Source organism: Hemisphaericaspora subhashii (assembly GCF_019202705.1).
Source record: "Hemisphaericaspora subhashii strain CBS 10753 chromosome Unknown scaffold1, whole genome shotgun sequence".
NCBI lineage: Eukaryota > Fungi > Ascomycota > Pichiomycetes > Serinales > Debaryomycetaceae > Hemisphaericaspora > Hemisphaericaspora subhashii.
In genome coordinates this window covers 199,152-215,302 of record NW_026057214.1, presented here as the reverse complement: position 1 = coordinate 215,302, position 16,151 = coordinate 199,152, and the positions used below count along the sequence as shown (strand labels likewise).

Below are 16,151 nucleotides of genomic sequence, written 5' to 3'. Positions count from 1 at the left end.
CCACAGCTTGATTTAATTTGCCATTCATTTTCCTTTCTAGTTAAAGTAATACCCCAGCATTTAACTTGGCAGCTATGGCGACAATGACCGACATATCATACTTGATAATATACAATTCGCATAATGGTTACTCATTTAGAATACCTAAACCTGTCAGGTTCCATAACTTATCACAATTTAAGACTTTCCTATTGCAATCACTAGTTAACAATCAAGAAGATGTATCTACTGATAATTTATTCTTATTGACTTCATTTGGAATTAAATTGAATTATAACCTTATTAATGAAATCAATGAGATCTTTGTGTATGATAAACGATTATTTGCCAATGATCCAGACTTAATGATATTGGCAAGTTATTCAATGGATAAGCAACATGATACACCATCCACCCCACCAACTGTATCCCCTCTAACGACTTCCCTTGTTGGTAATAATAATTTGAAACAACTTACAAGTAACTTAAAAACGAACCTTAATTGGGCCAAATCATTGAACCAAGACAGTAATCAATTAGCCGAAAGTTGTCGCAATTTAATCAAACAAATTAACATCATTTTCAAATCATTAACATTAATATTCCAATTCTGCACCAATTTCATTAATGATATTGATAAACAATTCAATAGCTATTTTAACTATATCAAGTTAATCAATTTTAAGACTTTACATAAATCATGGCAGGCCCATTATAAGACACTTCAAACTCAATTTTCGACAGTTAAAATCCACAATAAACCAATTAAGATAGTCGATTTCTTAAACTATAACCAATTGAATGATTGTTCAAGATATATTGAACAAAATTTACCTTTGATTGTTAAGAAGTTCAATGACTTGGGAGAACTTATAAATCAGGCTGGTGAAGAAAAATTGACAGTTGATAAATTTATCGAAACGTCAAGAAATGATTCCATCACTCATTTTAAAGATGTGAATGTCAATGAGTTAGTCAATGATGTCCAACAAGCCACCAAATCAATATCCAATGATATTCATAAACTTTCCGCGGATAACAAAGCTGATTTGAGAGGAATATATAAATTGCACCAAGATGAATATTCCAGAAAGATCTTCGAAGGTGCAAGCAAATTGTTTAATTATGCTCAAGAATTAAGAGCATTTAAGGATAAGTTAATTGAAAACAGTTTACAAATATTTAATAAGATCGCTAATCTTCAAATGACAATGGTTAGTGTCAAGTCTGATATTAGAAGTTTAATGGACGCGGGTGAAAAGCCAACTACAGAGGAAGTAATCAACTATGAAACTATCAATAAGGTAAAAAAGTACGAGGATTACCTTTCATTAACTATTGATTTACCCCTCCTTTTTGGATTTTTGTTAATCGAAAAAAGAAGACAATTTGAATGGTATGATTTCTATTCCAAAGGAATAGTCAACAATGTTTCTGAACAATTATCAACAATCATCGATCATGAAAAACTCTTTAGGAGTATTTGGATCAAAAAATTCGGACATTTCATAATGTTATTAAACCCCAAAGATCAAGAACAACCCATTACGACATCACTACCTAATATTGATGTGACTGTACATGGACCCCATCAGTCTGATTTTAGTATTTTATATGATCTAGAAATCGAGAGAGATGATATCGTGAACTACATCAACTTATTGGAGAAATCCCTGGTAAGTAAAAGCTTCCCCGAGTTATTGAATAAGAATTTCAAAGATATGATGAAGTCAACCAACAATATGAAAAAGATCACGAAATTAGTTTCATCACTTTCTGTATTCACATCGATCTCCAATGAAGAAAAACTGAAAATTTTGACTGGTGGTGATCTCAAAGAAGATGATGAAGAAGATCTTGATATTGATTTGAATTTAGTCAGGGGTCTAAAATCCCGTATCAAGAAGTTGGAAAACTTATTACATCAACAGCAATACAAGAATATAACGAGTTGGCCAGTGACTAGGAATGGTGGTGCTACTGGAGGTACTGGAGGGATGAGTCGTATGAATGGTGTCGCTGGAGATAGGATGAGTATGATCATTGAACAGAAGCAATTGTCCCCTGCTCCAGCTCCATCTGCCCAGAAAATGAATCCTACATTATTGTTGGAACGCAAGGGACTGGTTCTGGGACAAACGCCAGGGAATAACGTTATCCTGAATAATGTGTCATCTTCCTCGTCCCATGGAACAATAGATACCTCGGGGATTGATAAACATTTGGACAATATTCGACTCAAGAAATTAAATGCAGAATTGACAAGTAAGAATGACGAATTGTTGCGGGAAAATAAATCCAAGAATGAGACAATTGAAGAATTACGTCGTGAGATTGACAGATTAAAATCGGACCATATACAAGAACATGAAGAATGGGATAAGAAATATCTGAGGTTGGAAGAAGATTTTAGATTATTTAAATTGGATCATAGATTAGATTCTAAGGAATTTGATAATTTGAATAAAAAGATTGATCAAAGGGATGGACAAATTAGTGAATTGCAAGATAAGATTAATAATTTCACCGAGACTAATAGTAATTTATCAAAAGAGGTAACAGACTTGAATAAAACTATAGTCAGTCTTCGGAATGAATTGAATGATGCCATTCATATGAAGAACGAATTGCTATCAAATATGTCTTCAAAGGAATCTGAATTCAGCAAAGAAAGACATAGTCTAGATGTTGAAATCAAGAACCTTCAAACCAAATTAGACGATTTACATGAAGATTATGAAGATTTATTGGAATTGACAAGTGGTAAGCAAAAGAAATACGATTGTTTGATTGTGGATTTAAATAATGTGATTGTTAATTTGATGAATGACATTAAGAAATTGGTCGAATGCATATTTGCGTATTTCATTGAATATTGTTTAGTATTGGAGTCGATGGGATTATTGTTAGTGAAAGAGAATGATTGCTTTAAGATAAGACGTGTGAAGGGCTTGCGTACCAGAAAGGGGGAAGAAAATGAATCTTTAATATCATTGAATCATCCAAATTCAAAAGCCGTGGATGATATTGAAGCGATTATGAATTGGATTGAAGATATACCATCCATCAACTCGCTTATTCCCGCAACTGCTGAATCATTTAGCAGCGAAGCTGGAGAGAGTAAATCCCTCGAACAATCAAATGAACTTATCTCTACTTTCAACAAGATGTTTAAACAAGATTCAAAGTTTGACCACTTTGTCAAAGTTATTGAATTTAGAGATAATGTATCTTTACAGGAAGATGGCTCCAGTACAACACGATTCTTCTTGAATGCCATCACGAAAAGATTTAGAGACGTTGAAGGATTTGCAAAGAGACAAACAAAAGAAAGCAAGATCAAAGAGTCTGAATTAAAGAAGATGATGCATAAATTGAATTCCAAATTGACAATGAACGGGTTTCAAGAAAACGACTTGGTATTATTCTTGCCTACTAGAATCGATCGGGTCAATGGTGATAAGCTGCCAGTTGAGGAGTCACTGAAACAACCATGGGCAGCATTTAATATTGGGGCACCTCACTACTTTTTATATGTGCATGATCAAGGTTTGGTAAAGGACAAAGATTGGATTATTGGACGAGTTAAGAAAATCACTGAACATAAAGTTACTGAAGAAAATGTTGGTTCTCTCGATGAGAATCCTTTCCAATTAAGCATTGGAGTCGTTTGGTTTATGGTTGAAGCTGAACAACAAAAGTTTTGATTTCAAGTTTGATTTTATTGTTATTTTTATTATATACATTAATTATTCGGGAACGTAGGTAAATAAATAGCTAACACTTTCACCATTATGCAATCTTCTAATTGCTTCTGCTAAAGTTGGAGCAATATCCATCACTTCTAATTTCTTACATTGATCAACCTTTTCTTGAATTGGTAATGAATTTGTACATATGACCTTATCCAATTTTGATTTGTTTAATCGTTCAATGGCATTACCAGAAAATATACCATGGGTAACCATACATACAACTTTCTTAGCATTGTGATCTAATAAGATATCCGCGGCCTTGGTTAAAGTACCGCAAGTGTCTGCCATATCATCAATCAACAAACAAATTTTATCAGTTACATCCCCAACTAACACCATTCTCGAGATTTCATTGGCTTTTTGTCTTTCCTTATGGATTAAAGCAAACTGGATATCTAATTTATCAGCTAATGAGGCTACTCTCTTAGCACCACCAGCATCAGGTGAAACCATAATTATTTCATTCTTATCATAATGCTCCCTAATATATCTCAATACCAAAGGTTCAGCATATAAATTATCCACAGGAGCACGGAAAAACCCTTGGATTTGAGAAGCATGCAAATCCATAGTAATCACATGATCACATCCTGCAGTTTGTAACAAATTAGCAATCAATTTGGCAGTAATTGGAGCACGAGATTTATCTTTCTTATCTTGTCTAGCATAGGGGAACGTGGGGATCACGGCCGTGATTCTTCTGGCACTGGCGACACGACAGGCATTTATGGTGATTAACAATTCCATTAAGAAATCATTTATGCTATCTTCACCACATCCAGTTTGGATTATATAGACGTCTTCATCACGTACTGATTCTCCTACGGCGACGGCTGTTTCTTGGTTGGTGTATTGGAATGCTTTGACTCTAGCAACTGTTATACCGAGTTTTGCGGCTATGGCGTCACATAATTCAGGATGTGAATTTCCTGCTATTAGCTTTATAGTATTCTGAGAACGGCCATGCATTTTCTAAGTGTTGTCTATAGAATTCTATGAAGGATATGAATGGTGGAGATGATGCAATGTGAATCTCATCGAATGTTAATTGTAGGGGAAAAATTTTGGTATTGACGCACAAAGCGCCCATCGACCGGAAATATGACAAACGTTTCTGTCACGTGATCCCGACCGGATTTTTTCATTTCGGCGGTGCCATGTGGGGTTGGAAACAGTTGGAATTGACATGCTGCTCAAACTGGTCGAAATGGCTAAAAAGTAAAAAGGCAAATATCCAATTAAGTGTCTGCCGTTTAGAATGGTGTCAATAAATTTGTGAGCTAGAAAGTTCGGGAAACAATAGTAACCCCATGAAATCTCATTTTATGACATTTTTGTAACATATTTGCATACAAAGACAGATGCAACTTGGAATCAAAATAGTTTCCGAAGATGAATTAAACAAACAACCACGCGCAAATACTTCTTCTAAATATGGAAAACCTATTTCAGGATTTCATAAACCTAGTAGTTTTTAGCGGCATAGATATGTGAAAAGAATTCCTATTTGGGTTCGAGCCTGTATTTTGAATGGCTCTAGTGCTTAGCTGAAATTACTTTACCGATAACTCCTGCAAATTATTCTTTGTGACATGGAGTCTGGAGCGATCGGACTTGGAAGACGCAAATTGTTACTGCTGTATTAACACGCTTTACTCACTGCATAATAAAACACTGCCATAAGCTTCTCAGCTTCCAACCGACTGGTTTCGGTTTTAGCTGAAGTACGCATGGTTGCCAATTCAACCGAGTTTCCAAACCATTCCTACAAATAAGGTCTGTTACATCAATTTTTTATGAAAGATTTTTCAGTAACCCTGAGGTTTGCAACTTATTACATATTGCATTTCGGTTACTAAGTAATGTCATTTCGGTTCGGTAGGTTCTTTGTTTACAATTGGTGAATTTGACTTCGCAACCATTGTCTCGAGAAACTATTTTTTTTGCACCCACCAAGTTTTGAGATCAAAGGAAAACCATAATTACAGTGATATCTTTCAAACATAAAAGCGCGTAATATTTATAAGAAGATTATTAATAAAAGGGTATAAAAGGAATGCTAAATACTTCAAATAAAATGAAATTTTGTATTAGGCCGAAAGAATTAAAACAAATGTAATAATTATAATTAATGCACGAAAATAATATCAAGCAGCAAAAACAAACAAACAAACAACATAAACGGAAACCAAATAAATATTAAACAAATAATAATTAACAAAAGCTAACAAAACAAAAAAACACAATACATTTAACATTTTCTAAAATAAAATAAAAAAACACCTTTCTAAACTTTCTAAACTGAATCATGTAAGCCCACAACTTCACCTAATAAACTCATATATTCTTGAACAAAAGAATTGAAAACCCACCAATTTCCAAAACTACTATTGTTATTCCCATTCGATTCTTCAGACATATGAGATGATTGCAGCTGTTGTTGTTGTTTCAAGAAGATATACTTGAGAATATCATTCAAAATATAAGTAATGTAGTTGTTATATACCATAATTGGATATTTTGTCTTATATACCGAGTCTAATAACTTCTCATGTATCAATTTGAATAATTGAACTAATCTCGATAATTCAGTCTCTGATAATACTGGACCTTCTTTTGATTCTTCGGATTCAACAGGAGATTGGGGAGCAGATGAATTTAAAAATGTTAACAAGTCAACTCTGAAGAATTCATCAAGGAAGTTGATTTCTTCATTTATGTATGTCATTGGGATCGAGCCAGTTAGTTGTTTGTTTGTGACTGGATCATAATTATATCCAATTAAGGAATATACTAGATCGTTTGAAAGTATATCATTCCTAAAACTAAAACTGAAATCTTGGAAATTACCAAAATTGAAAAACCCTTCTTGTTCTGAAGAATCCAAACCAGCCAGTTGTTCATGTTTTAGCTGTTGTTGTTGAATGGCACGGGTGGTTGGTTTGAAGAAATTTTCAATATCTTGAGCCATCATTGATTTCTTATTATTTAATAATTTTATAAAAGTAATTAATAAATCACTTAAATTAATCACCTTCTTTATCATAATCACAAATATTGTAGAATTGGATAATGGGAACTTATCAGTATTTAATTTCTTCAATTCTGAATTAAAATTATTAATCAAAAAAACTAAATTTAATCTCAAATTCTTCAACAAATTAATATCAACATCTGAATCTATTAATAATAAAACCGGCATGATTTCAAGTATGACAACCAAATATAAACATGTGTCTAAATTGGGTATATCTTGATTTAACAATGGTTTGATCAACGAATCGAAGAAATTGCTCAACAAACTTGAATTAGTCAATAAGTTTTCATTCGATAAGAATATCTGTTGAATCAAACCTTGATTGAATATAGGATATTTGGCATATGTAGAATATAATATTTGATTGAACCAATTTTCTTTATTCAATATCGTGAATTCTTCAACTGGCGGGAATTTAAGGAATGGAGTTACGAATGATAATCTGGGTGGGATAACTGGATTCTCGAATCTAGTTATGGGTGGCGGTGGAAGGGAAGGTGGTATATGTGTTGGTTGTCTAGCAGCAGCGGTCATAGATTGAATTGTAGGTTGTAGAAGTGAAGTATCATCTGATATGGATTTATGTTTTGATGAAGTTCTTCTATGACTTCCTCTTCTTGAAATATTTGAATGTCTGAGGTTTTCACTACTGAATAAATCATTTAAGTCATTTAATTCATTTTCATCACATAATTTCTTGATATTGTCATTAATTATATTTTCATTCCATACCACACCTAAATAATTATATTTGGATTCACCTCTACTTCCCAATCTTTTAATCAATAGGTTCGGATATACTAGTTTAATCAATTTACCTAGTTTAGATTGACCTAATATCAATTTCTGTTGTTCGTTTAATGTATTTGAATTACTTGGATAGTTGCAAATTAGCTTTTGACAAATTATAAAATAAGTTTTGTATATGGATAATCTAGGGATTGTATAATTCTGAGGATCTTCTTGAGCAGATAATGGCAATTGAATCAAAATATCATATAATATCTTAATAGCTAAAAAAGTTCTTAATAATTCATGATAATTTATATTCATTAATTTATTTTCTTCTTCATCTAAATCAGGAAAATATTCTGATAATATACTTGGAGTTTTAAAGATATTTAAGATTTGATTAATTGAATTTATACTAAGTTCAATATTGGATGTCGATACCAAAGTCTTGTCTAGTTTCTCTTGATAATTTATATCAAGTAAAGATCGTAATCTATCATGATTGTATAAACAATTATAAAAATCATCAATTGGTAATGGCATATTCAACTTATATAGAATTGATAATAAGTAATTATTAATACTCGATCCATCAACAGTAGTCAAATTAACCAAGAGATCATTTATAATAGTACTGGAATCTTTGCCTAAGTTGGGAGTCGATCCTGTGCTTAATTGAATTGGTTTCTTTAATGATTCTTCTGGAATTGTTGCGGAAATTGATGGATGTGGCGAATGTAAGCTAACTAGATTGAAATGGGATGATATCGACAAATTATTCTTCAGATGTTGTTGTTGCTGTTGCTGCTGTTGTTGTTGTTGATGATGATGTTGCTTTAGGGCCAACGCGTTAGCAGATGCAGAACCAGAAGGAATGAGATAAGATTGTTTACCACCTGTGGCAGACAATGATGAAGTTGAAGGTGCAGATGATGTTGACATATTGGATGTGAATTCAGGTAGTTTGAAATTTGAATATAAATTGGATTCGAACGGAGACGCGTAATTGGAAGAAGATGATGCTAATGGTTGAGTTGGATTAAATGCAAAAGTGCTTGATATTGGCATATTACCAGTTGAAAATAATGGCTGGGGTATTTGTTGTTGATGCAAGGTAGAAGGATCATTATAAGATATATGTGAAGTCGGTTGATAATAATATGCACTTGGAGGGGAGGCTACCCGCATTGCAGGGTCCAATTCAGACGACGCTGTCCTCTTCAAAGGTGAAGTATGCAATGATTGTGAAGTCGGCGGATCATCATTAGGTAGATGGGTGTGGTGAGATGTTGCCGACGGTGGGGCTGATGATGATGAAGGTACCGGTGGCAAAGTTGGTGTATGTTTAAATGTTGAATATTGCTCGGCTGCATAACCAGAATGGCTTTGATCTGACCGATTTGACGAGGTTGTTGGTTGTTGTTGCTCTTGTGGTATGTAATAGCCAATATTCAGTGCTGACGACTTCTGTCGTTTATGAGTTGTATATTCACTACGATTAGACATTGATCAACTCCTGACATGAAGAGGGATAGTCAATCACCCTTGTATATATTTTGATGTAAAAAATTGTATGTAATTCCAAGATATATTTAGCAAGTACCCTTTGATCTCAAAAAGTCGTGTGTTGAACAGATATGGGATCGTCAAAGCTGATTTTCTAATTATAGCCTCAAGTAGTTAATTCGTGTATTGGCTAAATGGGGGTTGGTAGTCAAAGCAAGGGTTGAAAGGACACTACTATTAAAAAAGATAATTCAAATTGTAAAATATAGATTTATAAAAATAAAAAAAAAACAAGGGTGTGGGAGATTTTATTTTATCATTTTTATTTGCCCGTCAGATCAATAAGATGTATCCCTCTTTATTGTCCACCTCTCTCTCGCACTTTCGATCTCCCAAAAAAAAAAAAAATAATAAAATTAAAAAAATAAAAAAATAATAAAATAAAAAATCCAAATTTTCTTAAAAAAATAAAAAATAAAAAAATAATATTCATGATTTCATGTAAAATCAATTTTGCTACTTGGGCTATGTATCTAAACGGACAAGCAATATAAGGGTTATCAGTCCCTACTGTCTATAAAAATGATCAAAATTGTTTAAGTAGGCTTTTTTCCAATCTTGAAATGTTCTTAATCAAAAAATAATGAGAAGAATTCTGTTTTGTTTTTGAAATTTCCCAAGACGGGTCTTAGTTCGTCTACCTGAGTTTTGTGTCTCAGTTCGCAATAATAAGGAAGCATACCCGCCAAACGCATTTCTCCCAAAAATATGTGGTACAAACAACTCGCACAGAACAGCCCCCGTAATATTATTCATTTTACATACATATCTCAGTTTATTTCAGGGACCATATTGGCTATTGAAGAGTTTGTAGTTGCTATTGCTACTTGCTGATTCAAATAAAAAAAAATTAAATGAGATTATTATTATTTTTTTTTTTAAAAAATTAATTTTAATTAATTAAATTAAAAAGTTAATTTTTATTTTAAAGTTTATTTTCTGTTTTAATATTTTCTTCTCATATCTTTTTCGTTTAAAATACGTAAATATTTAAAGAAAACTTATTTAAGATTTTTATTAAAAATATTTAAAGTTGGCAATTCTATTGTGTGATTTTCCGTGATGAACAAAGAGCGTTGCAAACCGCTGTTGTCAGTTGCGACTTCACATACTTACACACATTATCATGAACAATGAAAAATCACTAAAGCCCCCAGAATGCCGTCGATGTCAAAATCGCGATTGTGCCGACATCAAATGGGTGACGAATTAATGTTTGTTTTTGTGTTCTAATGTATTATGCTTCCTCCTGTATGATCAAGTGGAAATTTGTGAAGCTCCATACATTTGAATAAAGCCTAATTCCTTTCCACTCCCCCCACCCATTATATTCTTATCCTTCAGAGTCATTTATTGCACCTTCTTTTTTCCAAGACACAAATTTGTTGAGTCCATATTGTACCTACCTGTAGCACCTTACGACTGAACCGAACAATCAAAAAGCTTGCCTATCGAAAGATCCACACGTTATTCCGGGAATCATTTTTCTTCTCCAAATTTACCCCATTCGCATGCGCATGAATGTATATGCAAGATTTGTTCCCCGTATAATTTGAAAACACTCCTCAATTATACCCACCCATCAAATTCGGTAGACAAGATCCTGCAAATTATAGTTTTCCTGAAGTAGTAGAAAAATATTGACATCTCTAAGGTACTAGTTCCAGTAATGATATCTATCAATTCGTCAAATTTAAACACAAAGCACATATGTCTGTAATTGGTATTTCGAGGGCTCACAAGAGAGTTTTTTTAGTCACGTTTTTTTAGATTTTTTTAGGGTATTTTATTAAAATTTGTAATTTCGGATAATGGATGAATAATACGACCAGCGGTTGTCAAGGTGATCAGATTCAATTATGCAACGCGACTTTCCCCCATTCCGCTCACACAATAAACATAAAAACATTAGCTAACATGTGTATCAGTATGAAGCTCAGCCAATCAGATCAAATTGAAAGTTTGACGAGTTTATAATTACAAAACACAATTGTATTTTAATGTCAATTGTCTTTATTGTTTGTAACTGACAGCAATTGGAAAGACAACTAACAACAGAAAGATGAACCGAATCAATCTAAAACCATAGTTGGGACTACAACCAATTACATCCATCAACCCAGACAATGAATATCATATGGCATGCATAATCATTTCATTCGTTTTTGACCTTTTCTCAATTTCTTTTTTTTGGGGGGAACTGATTAATTCCACGGAACATTAAGCTTTCCCAATTCAGACTAAAGTACGGGGAAGGCTGACGTGGAATTAGACAACCTTAATTTCAGATGCAAAGTTAAGGAATTAGTAGAAACAAGCAGGAGGTTTCATGCAAGAATTACGTGATTGCAAAAAAAATGGTATTTCCATTAGTCATCAAATACGTAATGCACCCAAGATTAAATTACTAATCCACTTTATTCTGATCAATTGGCTTATCTCTTGGAGTCATTTCTTGCATAGCCACATGATTTTCATACAATTATTTAATAAGACAATAATATTTTTTAGGAACCTCATGTTTGTAAGTTTTAGACGAGCAACCAGAATAAAAAATAATAAAAACTCTACTATCAGAAAAAAATAACACTACATCGTTATTAAGAAATAGACTAATGAAACCATATATAGAACATTTTCCTCCACGATCAATTGCCCTCACATAGTAAGCTCCTCCAATATCATTGGGGTGTTATTATACACCTCATTAACCAGTTTGGGTTTTGTGAAAGAAAAATTAGAGTTTGATCTTTTTTATCTAAACCTTATTATTTGTGCATCGGCTAAATTCAAATAATTTTTTAATGGGATTTTTAGTACCTGAATTATTTTTTAGCTTTGTCTATTTTCTCGGTTAAAACTATTTTGAGATCAAAAAAATAATTATGTTGTCTTGTGTGATGGATATGTATTACCATGACTAAAATACTCTAGTAAAACAAGCTTTTTGATCAGTCATAAAAACCAAGGATCTAGAGTTATTCTTTGATTTGTAACATCGTTGAGTAGAGATTAGACATGTGTTTACGGAAATGTGAATTCTGCAGCTCGGCAAAGTGAAGCACGTGAACATGGCTAATTCAAGTTCCGCCTCAAAAATAATGATGATGTAATTATTGGTGGCCAAAAAAAAGGAAATGTGTACCCACCTTGTTAGTTAATCTAACTCGTATCAAGCAGGTAAAGTTGCAACTTGGAATGACTGCAAGACTTCCAAAATTTCAGATAAGGATCAGTGAAAGTGTGTGCCAACATAATTGCAGAAAAAGAAAAACGATCACTGCACCCAGATATACAGTATGTATCACCATCTCACATGGACCAGATCTCCACTCTGAATAAAAAGCCATGATTTCCTTGTGTTTTACTTCCGGGAAGAAAATATGAATTAAAAAAAATAAAACTAAAACCATATAGATCTAAGATCTGGATGTATTGTTTCCGATTTTTAAGCACAATTACATTTTTTTAGCGAGACAGGAGTCATGGAAAATCTTTCATATTTCCGAAATCTAGAAATGACCAAATTGCACCATTTGAAGAGAAACCCAACCCTAATATTTCAGATGATCTAATTCCTAGAGTGTTTGTAAGTCCTTTCTAGTCAGAGCAACCATAACATGAATGATAAAAGTGAAAGCCATCATTTTAAGCCAAAGGGGTTTCATAAAAAACAGAAAATATTATGATTCTATAATTAGAAACAATAGGATGAGCCACTGTTGTATTCAGCCCCCTCAGGCGATATGTAGGAATGGAACTATGCATACAGGACAATAGAGACGTCTATGAAGGTAAAGCTACAGCATGCTGTCCTTGAAACCCTTTTTTTTCTTGCAACACACAGCATATATTTATTAAAATAAACTAAATATTTCTATACATAATTAAATAATAAAAACTGTTCTTTGGAGGAAAGCACAACGCTAAAACCCCCATTATTAAAAACTTTTTGTTCGTTTACAAATTGAAGTTACCAAGTATGTTTTGTAATATTGAATCCATCCTTTAAACTCGTCATCTGCTTCCCTCAGTCTGATTCGTCGAAAACTTAGAAATGTTTTTGCTGGCCATAGTTTCCTAGCCCTCATATTTATAGGATTTATCATCCATTCGTAAAGTTATGCCATTGTTCAACATCGACCGCCAAATTGCAACTAAACTACTCTTAATTGGGCACACGCTAACAACCGAGGTTTCACCCACTGTGGCGACGGCTCACCCGGAGCGAGCATTTGTGCGGACGGAGACGGCCGTTATGCCACGGGTCGCCGTATGGAAATCCTAGATCCAACGCACCGAATAAAACACCGTAAAAAGAAGATGAAATGTGCTGCTTGCAAGAGAGTCAGCTGTTTACTTTGTAGGCTTGTATATGAAGTGTGTATAGGTATAATATATAAAGTTCTCCCATATTGTAAGAAAAATACCTAGTTTCAGGAACCCTTTGAAAGCATGCTACATTAATAGGCCTCCTGCAGTGTCTCTTGGTGAGCTGCTTCAAATATCCCAAGTCGGGTATCACTCCAAATAAATGGGAGTCGAATTGAACAATGATAAAAGAGATACAAAGAGATAAATCAAATCCTCAATAAATAGCATATATCATATTCCAAACAAATATAAAAACTAACTATAATAAATATCTACAACTTAGCCTTTGGTGTTGGTTCAGCGTCCAATAATCCTTTACTCAAGACATCCTTCATTTCATTAGCACTTTCAATAAGATACCATTTCATATGAGAAGAATCTAATCCATTACCCTTCTTACAAGAAATATGCACATGGATCCAATCATTATTAATCAAATAAGCTAAACCAAAACCATCATCGATAACTTGAGAGAAACCCCATGATTGGAAGTGTTCAGATGGGATTTGAGAAGTTGAAAGATACCAAGTTTGAGAATAGGTAAAGATTGGATCAGTAAACATGGCAGGAACAGGTTCATCAACTTTAAGCATATTCTTCAAACCCAAGAAATGACGATCAACACCTTTACCATCAGAAGCAGCGGATAAATAACCAACATGTTGCTTACAAGCAGCTTGGAAAGTAGCAACCTTGTCAGCAATGGTAGATGAAGGATTTGCCCAAGTTTCGACGAATGCCTTGGATTCATTGGAGACAGTACGACCAGTTTCGGTTCTACCCTTGAGGAATTTACGAGTGGCGGCTGATTCATAGGTTGGTCTTACTTTACCGGTTAATTTGTAATAAGCTAATTGCATCATCATTTGAACATAAGCATCTGGAGAGACCTTGAATTTCTTGATGAGTCCTTTACCATATCCGTAATGTTGGAAGATTTCTTCATGATGTTCAGAAATGGTCTTGTCGAATTTAGCCTTGGCAGTGGTAATGTTGGCTCTGGTGGTTGGGTTTAAGTCAAAAGGTAAAAGATCGGCTTTACCAACGACTGGAGCAGCAGTGGAAATTTCAGCAATTAATTCTTCTGGATTAGTTTGGTCAATCTTCTTCAAGATGGTGTTGTTTAATTGGACGGTTGGAGTGGCATCCATTTTGGAATGTTCACCCAAGAAACCAGAATTACCATTTGCACTAATAAAGAATTCCAATGGTTTATCATAGAATCTATTAGTACCATCACCGTGCCAGCAGTTCTTGGATTTTTCTTCAATGGTAATTGGATAATTAGAATCCAAACAAATGACAAATGATGCTGCAAAGATAGATTCTAATGACGCTTCATTAATTGGAGATTTAATTAAATTGTTGTAGGCCGATAAGTATTCATCTCTATTTAATGAAGTTAAAACACCTATTCCGACACCCTTTGGAGTAGAATCATTCTTAACTTGTTGTAAGTAAGCATAAATTTCACCCTTGGATAACTTTTGACCTTGTTCATTGTGAGTTGGAACACGGTAAAAGTTATTTTGGTAAATGACAATAAAGTATTTATTAGCATCACCATCGTATTTTTTGGTAATATCACAAGATTCAGCAGGAACTCTTGAATTATTGAACATATATCTGAAAGCATTCATACAGAATGGATTACCCTTGATAATTTCAGCAGGTAAAGTTTCATTTTGAACTTGTTCCCAGAATTCAATAGTATAATAAGCAATCAAAGAAGCTTTCAATAATTGATCTTGACCAATGATATTCTTAACATCCTTATGGGAAAAGAAATAAGAAACAAATGGAACAACAGGGTCTCTATAAGACATATAACACCAATCATCCCAGAATTCAGCTAACCAATTATCCTTATCTTTAGCAAAAGTTTCTAATCTAGCTTGTAAAGTTTCACCAACACCACCTGGTTTAATAAAATCATTTACTTTAGCAATTGTTTCATTTAATTGTTGAGTGGTTAACAAAGGTTCAATTGATTTAACATATTTATTAGCAGTTTCTTGTAAAGCAGGAACTGGTAATTTTGGTAATTGGGATTGAAATTTGTATAAATCACCCTTAGCAATAGCTGAAGTAGTGAAATTCTTTGATAAAGATGGCATAGCTTTCTTAATGTTTTGTTGAAGTATTCTTTGTGGAATTCTAAGTTTGTTCATTCTCTTTCTTGTCTGGTTATTTGATATTAACTGTTTTAAATTTTACCTACTTTTGTTTCTAAAATTATAAATTTAATAAGAAAAAAGTAGAAATTGAAAAATAAAAACAGTAAATGTAAAGTTATATAAATATCAATTAAACCTTAAAAGGGGGTGCAAAGAATTAAGTTATTAAATTAAAAAAAAAAAAACTGAAAAAGTGAAAATTAAAGAAAATTGAATAAATTTTCATTGGTTTATATAATTGTTGATTTCAACAAAACCAGAGAATTGATTTCGGAACTTTTTTCTTTTTGTGGGGGTTGGCCGGGTAATAGACTTACTATCAATTTTTTAAGTTAAGTTTATTTTTCCTGCGTTATCCGAGGCAATGGTCCACCATAGAATTTTATACCACGGTTAAATTATGGGAATTTATTATTTTTCATAGTAAATCTTTTATTGTTTTATAATTACACATAAGTCAGTCTCATCACAATGTCACATACATCTCACGTCAACTCTACCCCTCTTTACTTTCTTTTATCTTATGCTTTA

At 33.2% G+C, this 16,151-nt stretch overlaps 4 protein-coding genes across 4 annotated transcripts; 1 reads left to right on the top strand and 3 right to left on the bottom strand. All coding sequences in view use genetic code 12, as the record gives it.

The window, feature by feature from the left end:
* Positions 1 to 74: 74 nt before the first annotated feature.
* Positions 75 to 3,686, top strand: J8A68_001249 (autophagy protein; the record flags this gene model as incomplete). The annotated part of the gene is made up of 1 exon (XM_049404883.1): positions 75 to 3,686. One exon carries the CDS (start codon positions 75 to 77, stop codon positions 3,684 to 3,686), a length of 3,612 nt encoding a protein of 1,203 aa, XP_049265425.1.
* A 42-nt stretch (positions 3,687 to 3,728) lies between these two features.
* Positions 3,729 to 4,703, bottom strand: J8A68_001248 (ribose phosphate diphosphokinase subunit; the record flags this gene model as incomplete). The annotated part of the gene is made up of 1 exon (XM_049404882.1): positions 3,729 to 4,703. One exon carries the CDS (start codon positions 4,701 to 4,703, stop codon positions 3,729 to 3,731), a length of 975 nt encoding a protein of 324 aa, XP_049265424.1.
* A 1,327-nt stretch (positions 4,704 to 6,030) lies between these two features.
* On the bottom strand, positions 6,031 to 9,009 carry RFX2 (Rfx2p; the record flags this gene model as incomplete). The annotated part of the gene is made up of 1 exon (XM_049404881.1): positions 6,031 to 9,009. One exon carries the CDS (start codon positions 9,007 to 9,009, stop codon positions 6,031 to 6,033), a length of 2,979 nt encoding a protein of 992 aa, XP_049265423.1.
* A 4,706-nt stretch (positions 9,010 to 13,715) lies between these two features.
* On the bottom strand, positions 13,716 to 15,560 carry CAT2 (carnitine O-acetyltransferase; the record flags this gene model as incomplete). The annotated part of the gene is made up of 1 exon (XM_049404879.1): positions 13,716 to 15,560. The coding sequence occupies one exon, from the start codon at positions 15,558 to 15,560 to the stop codon at positions 13,716 to 13,718; it is 1,845 nt and encodes a 614-aa protein (XP_049265422.1).
* Between the last annotated feature and the right edge of the window lie 591 nt (positions 15,561 to 16,151).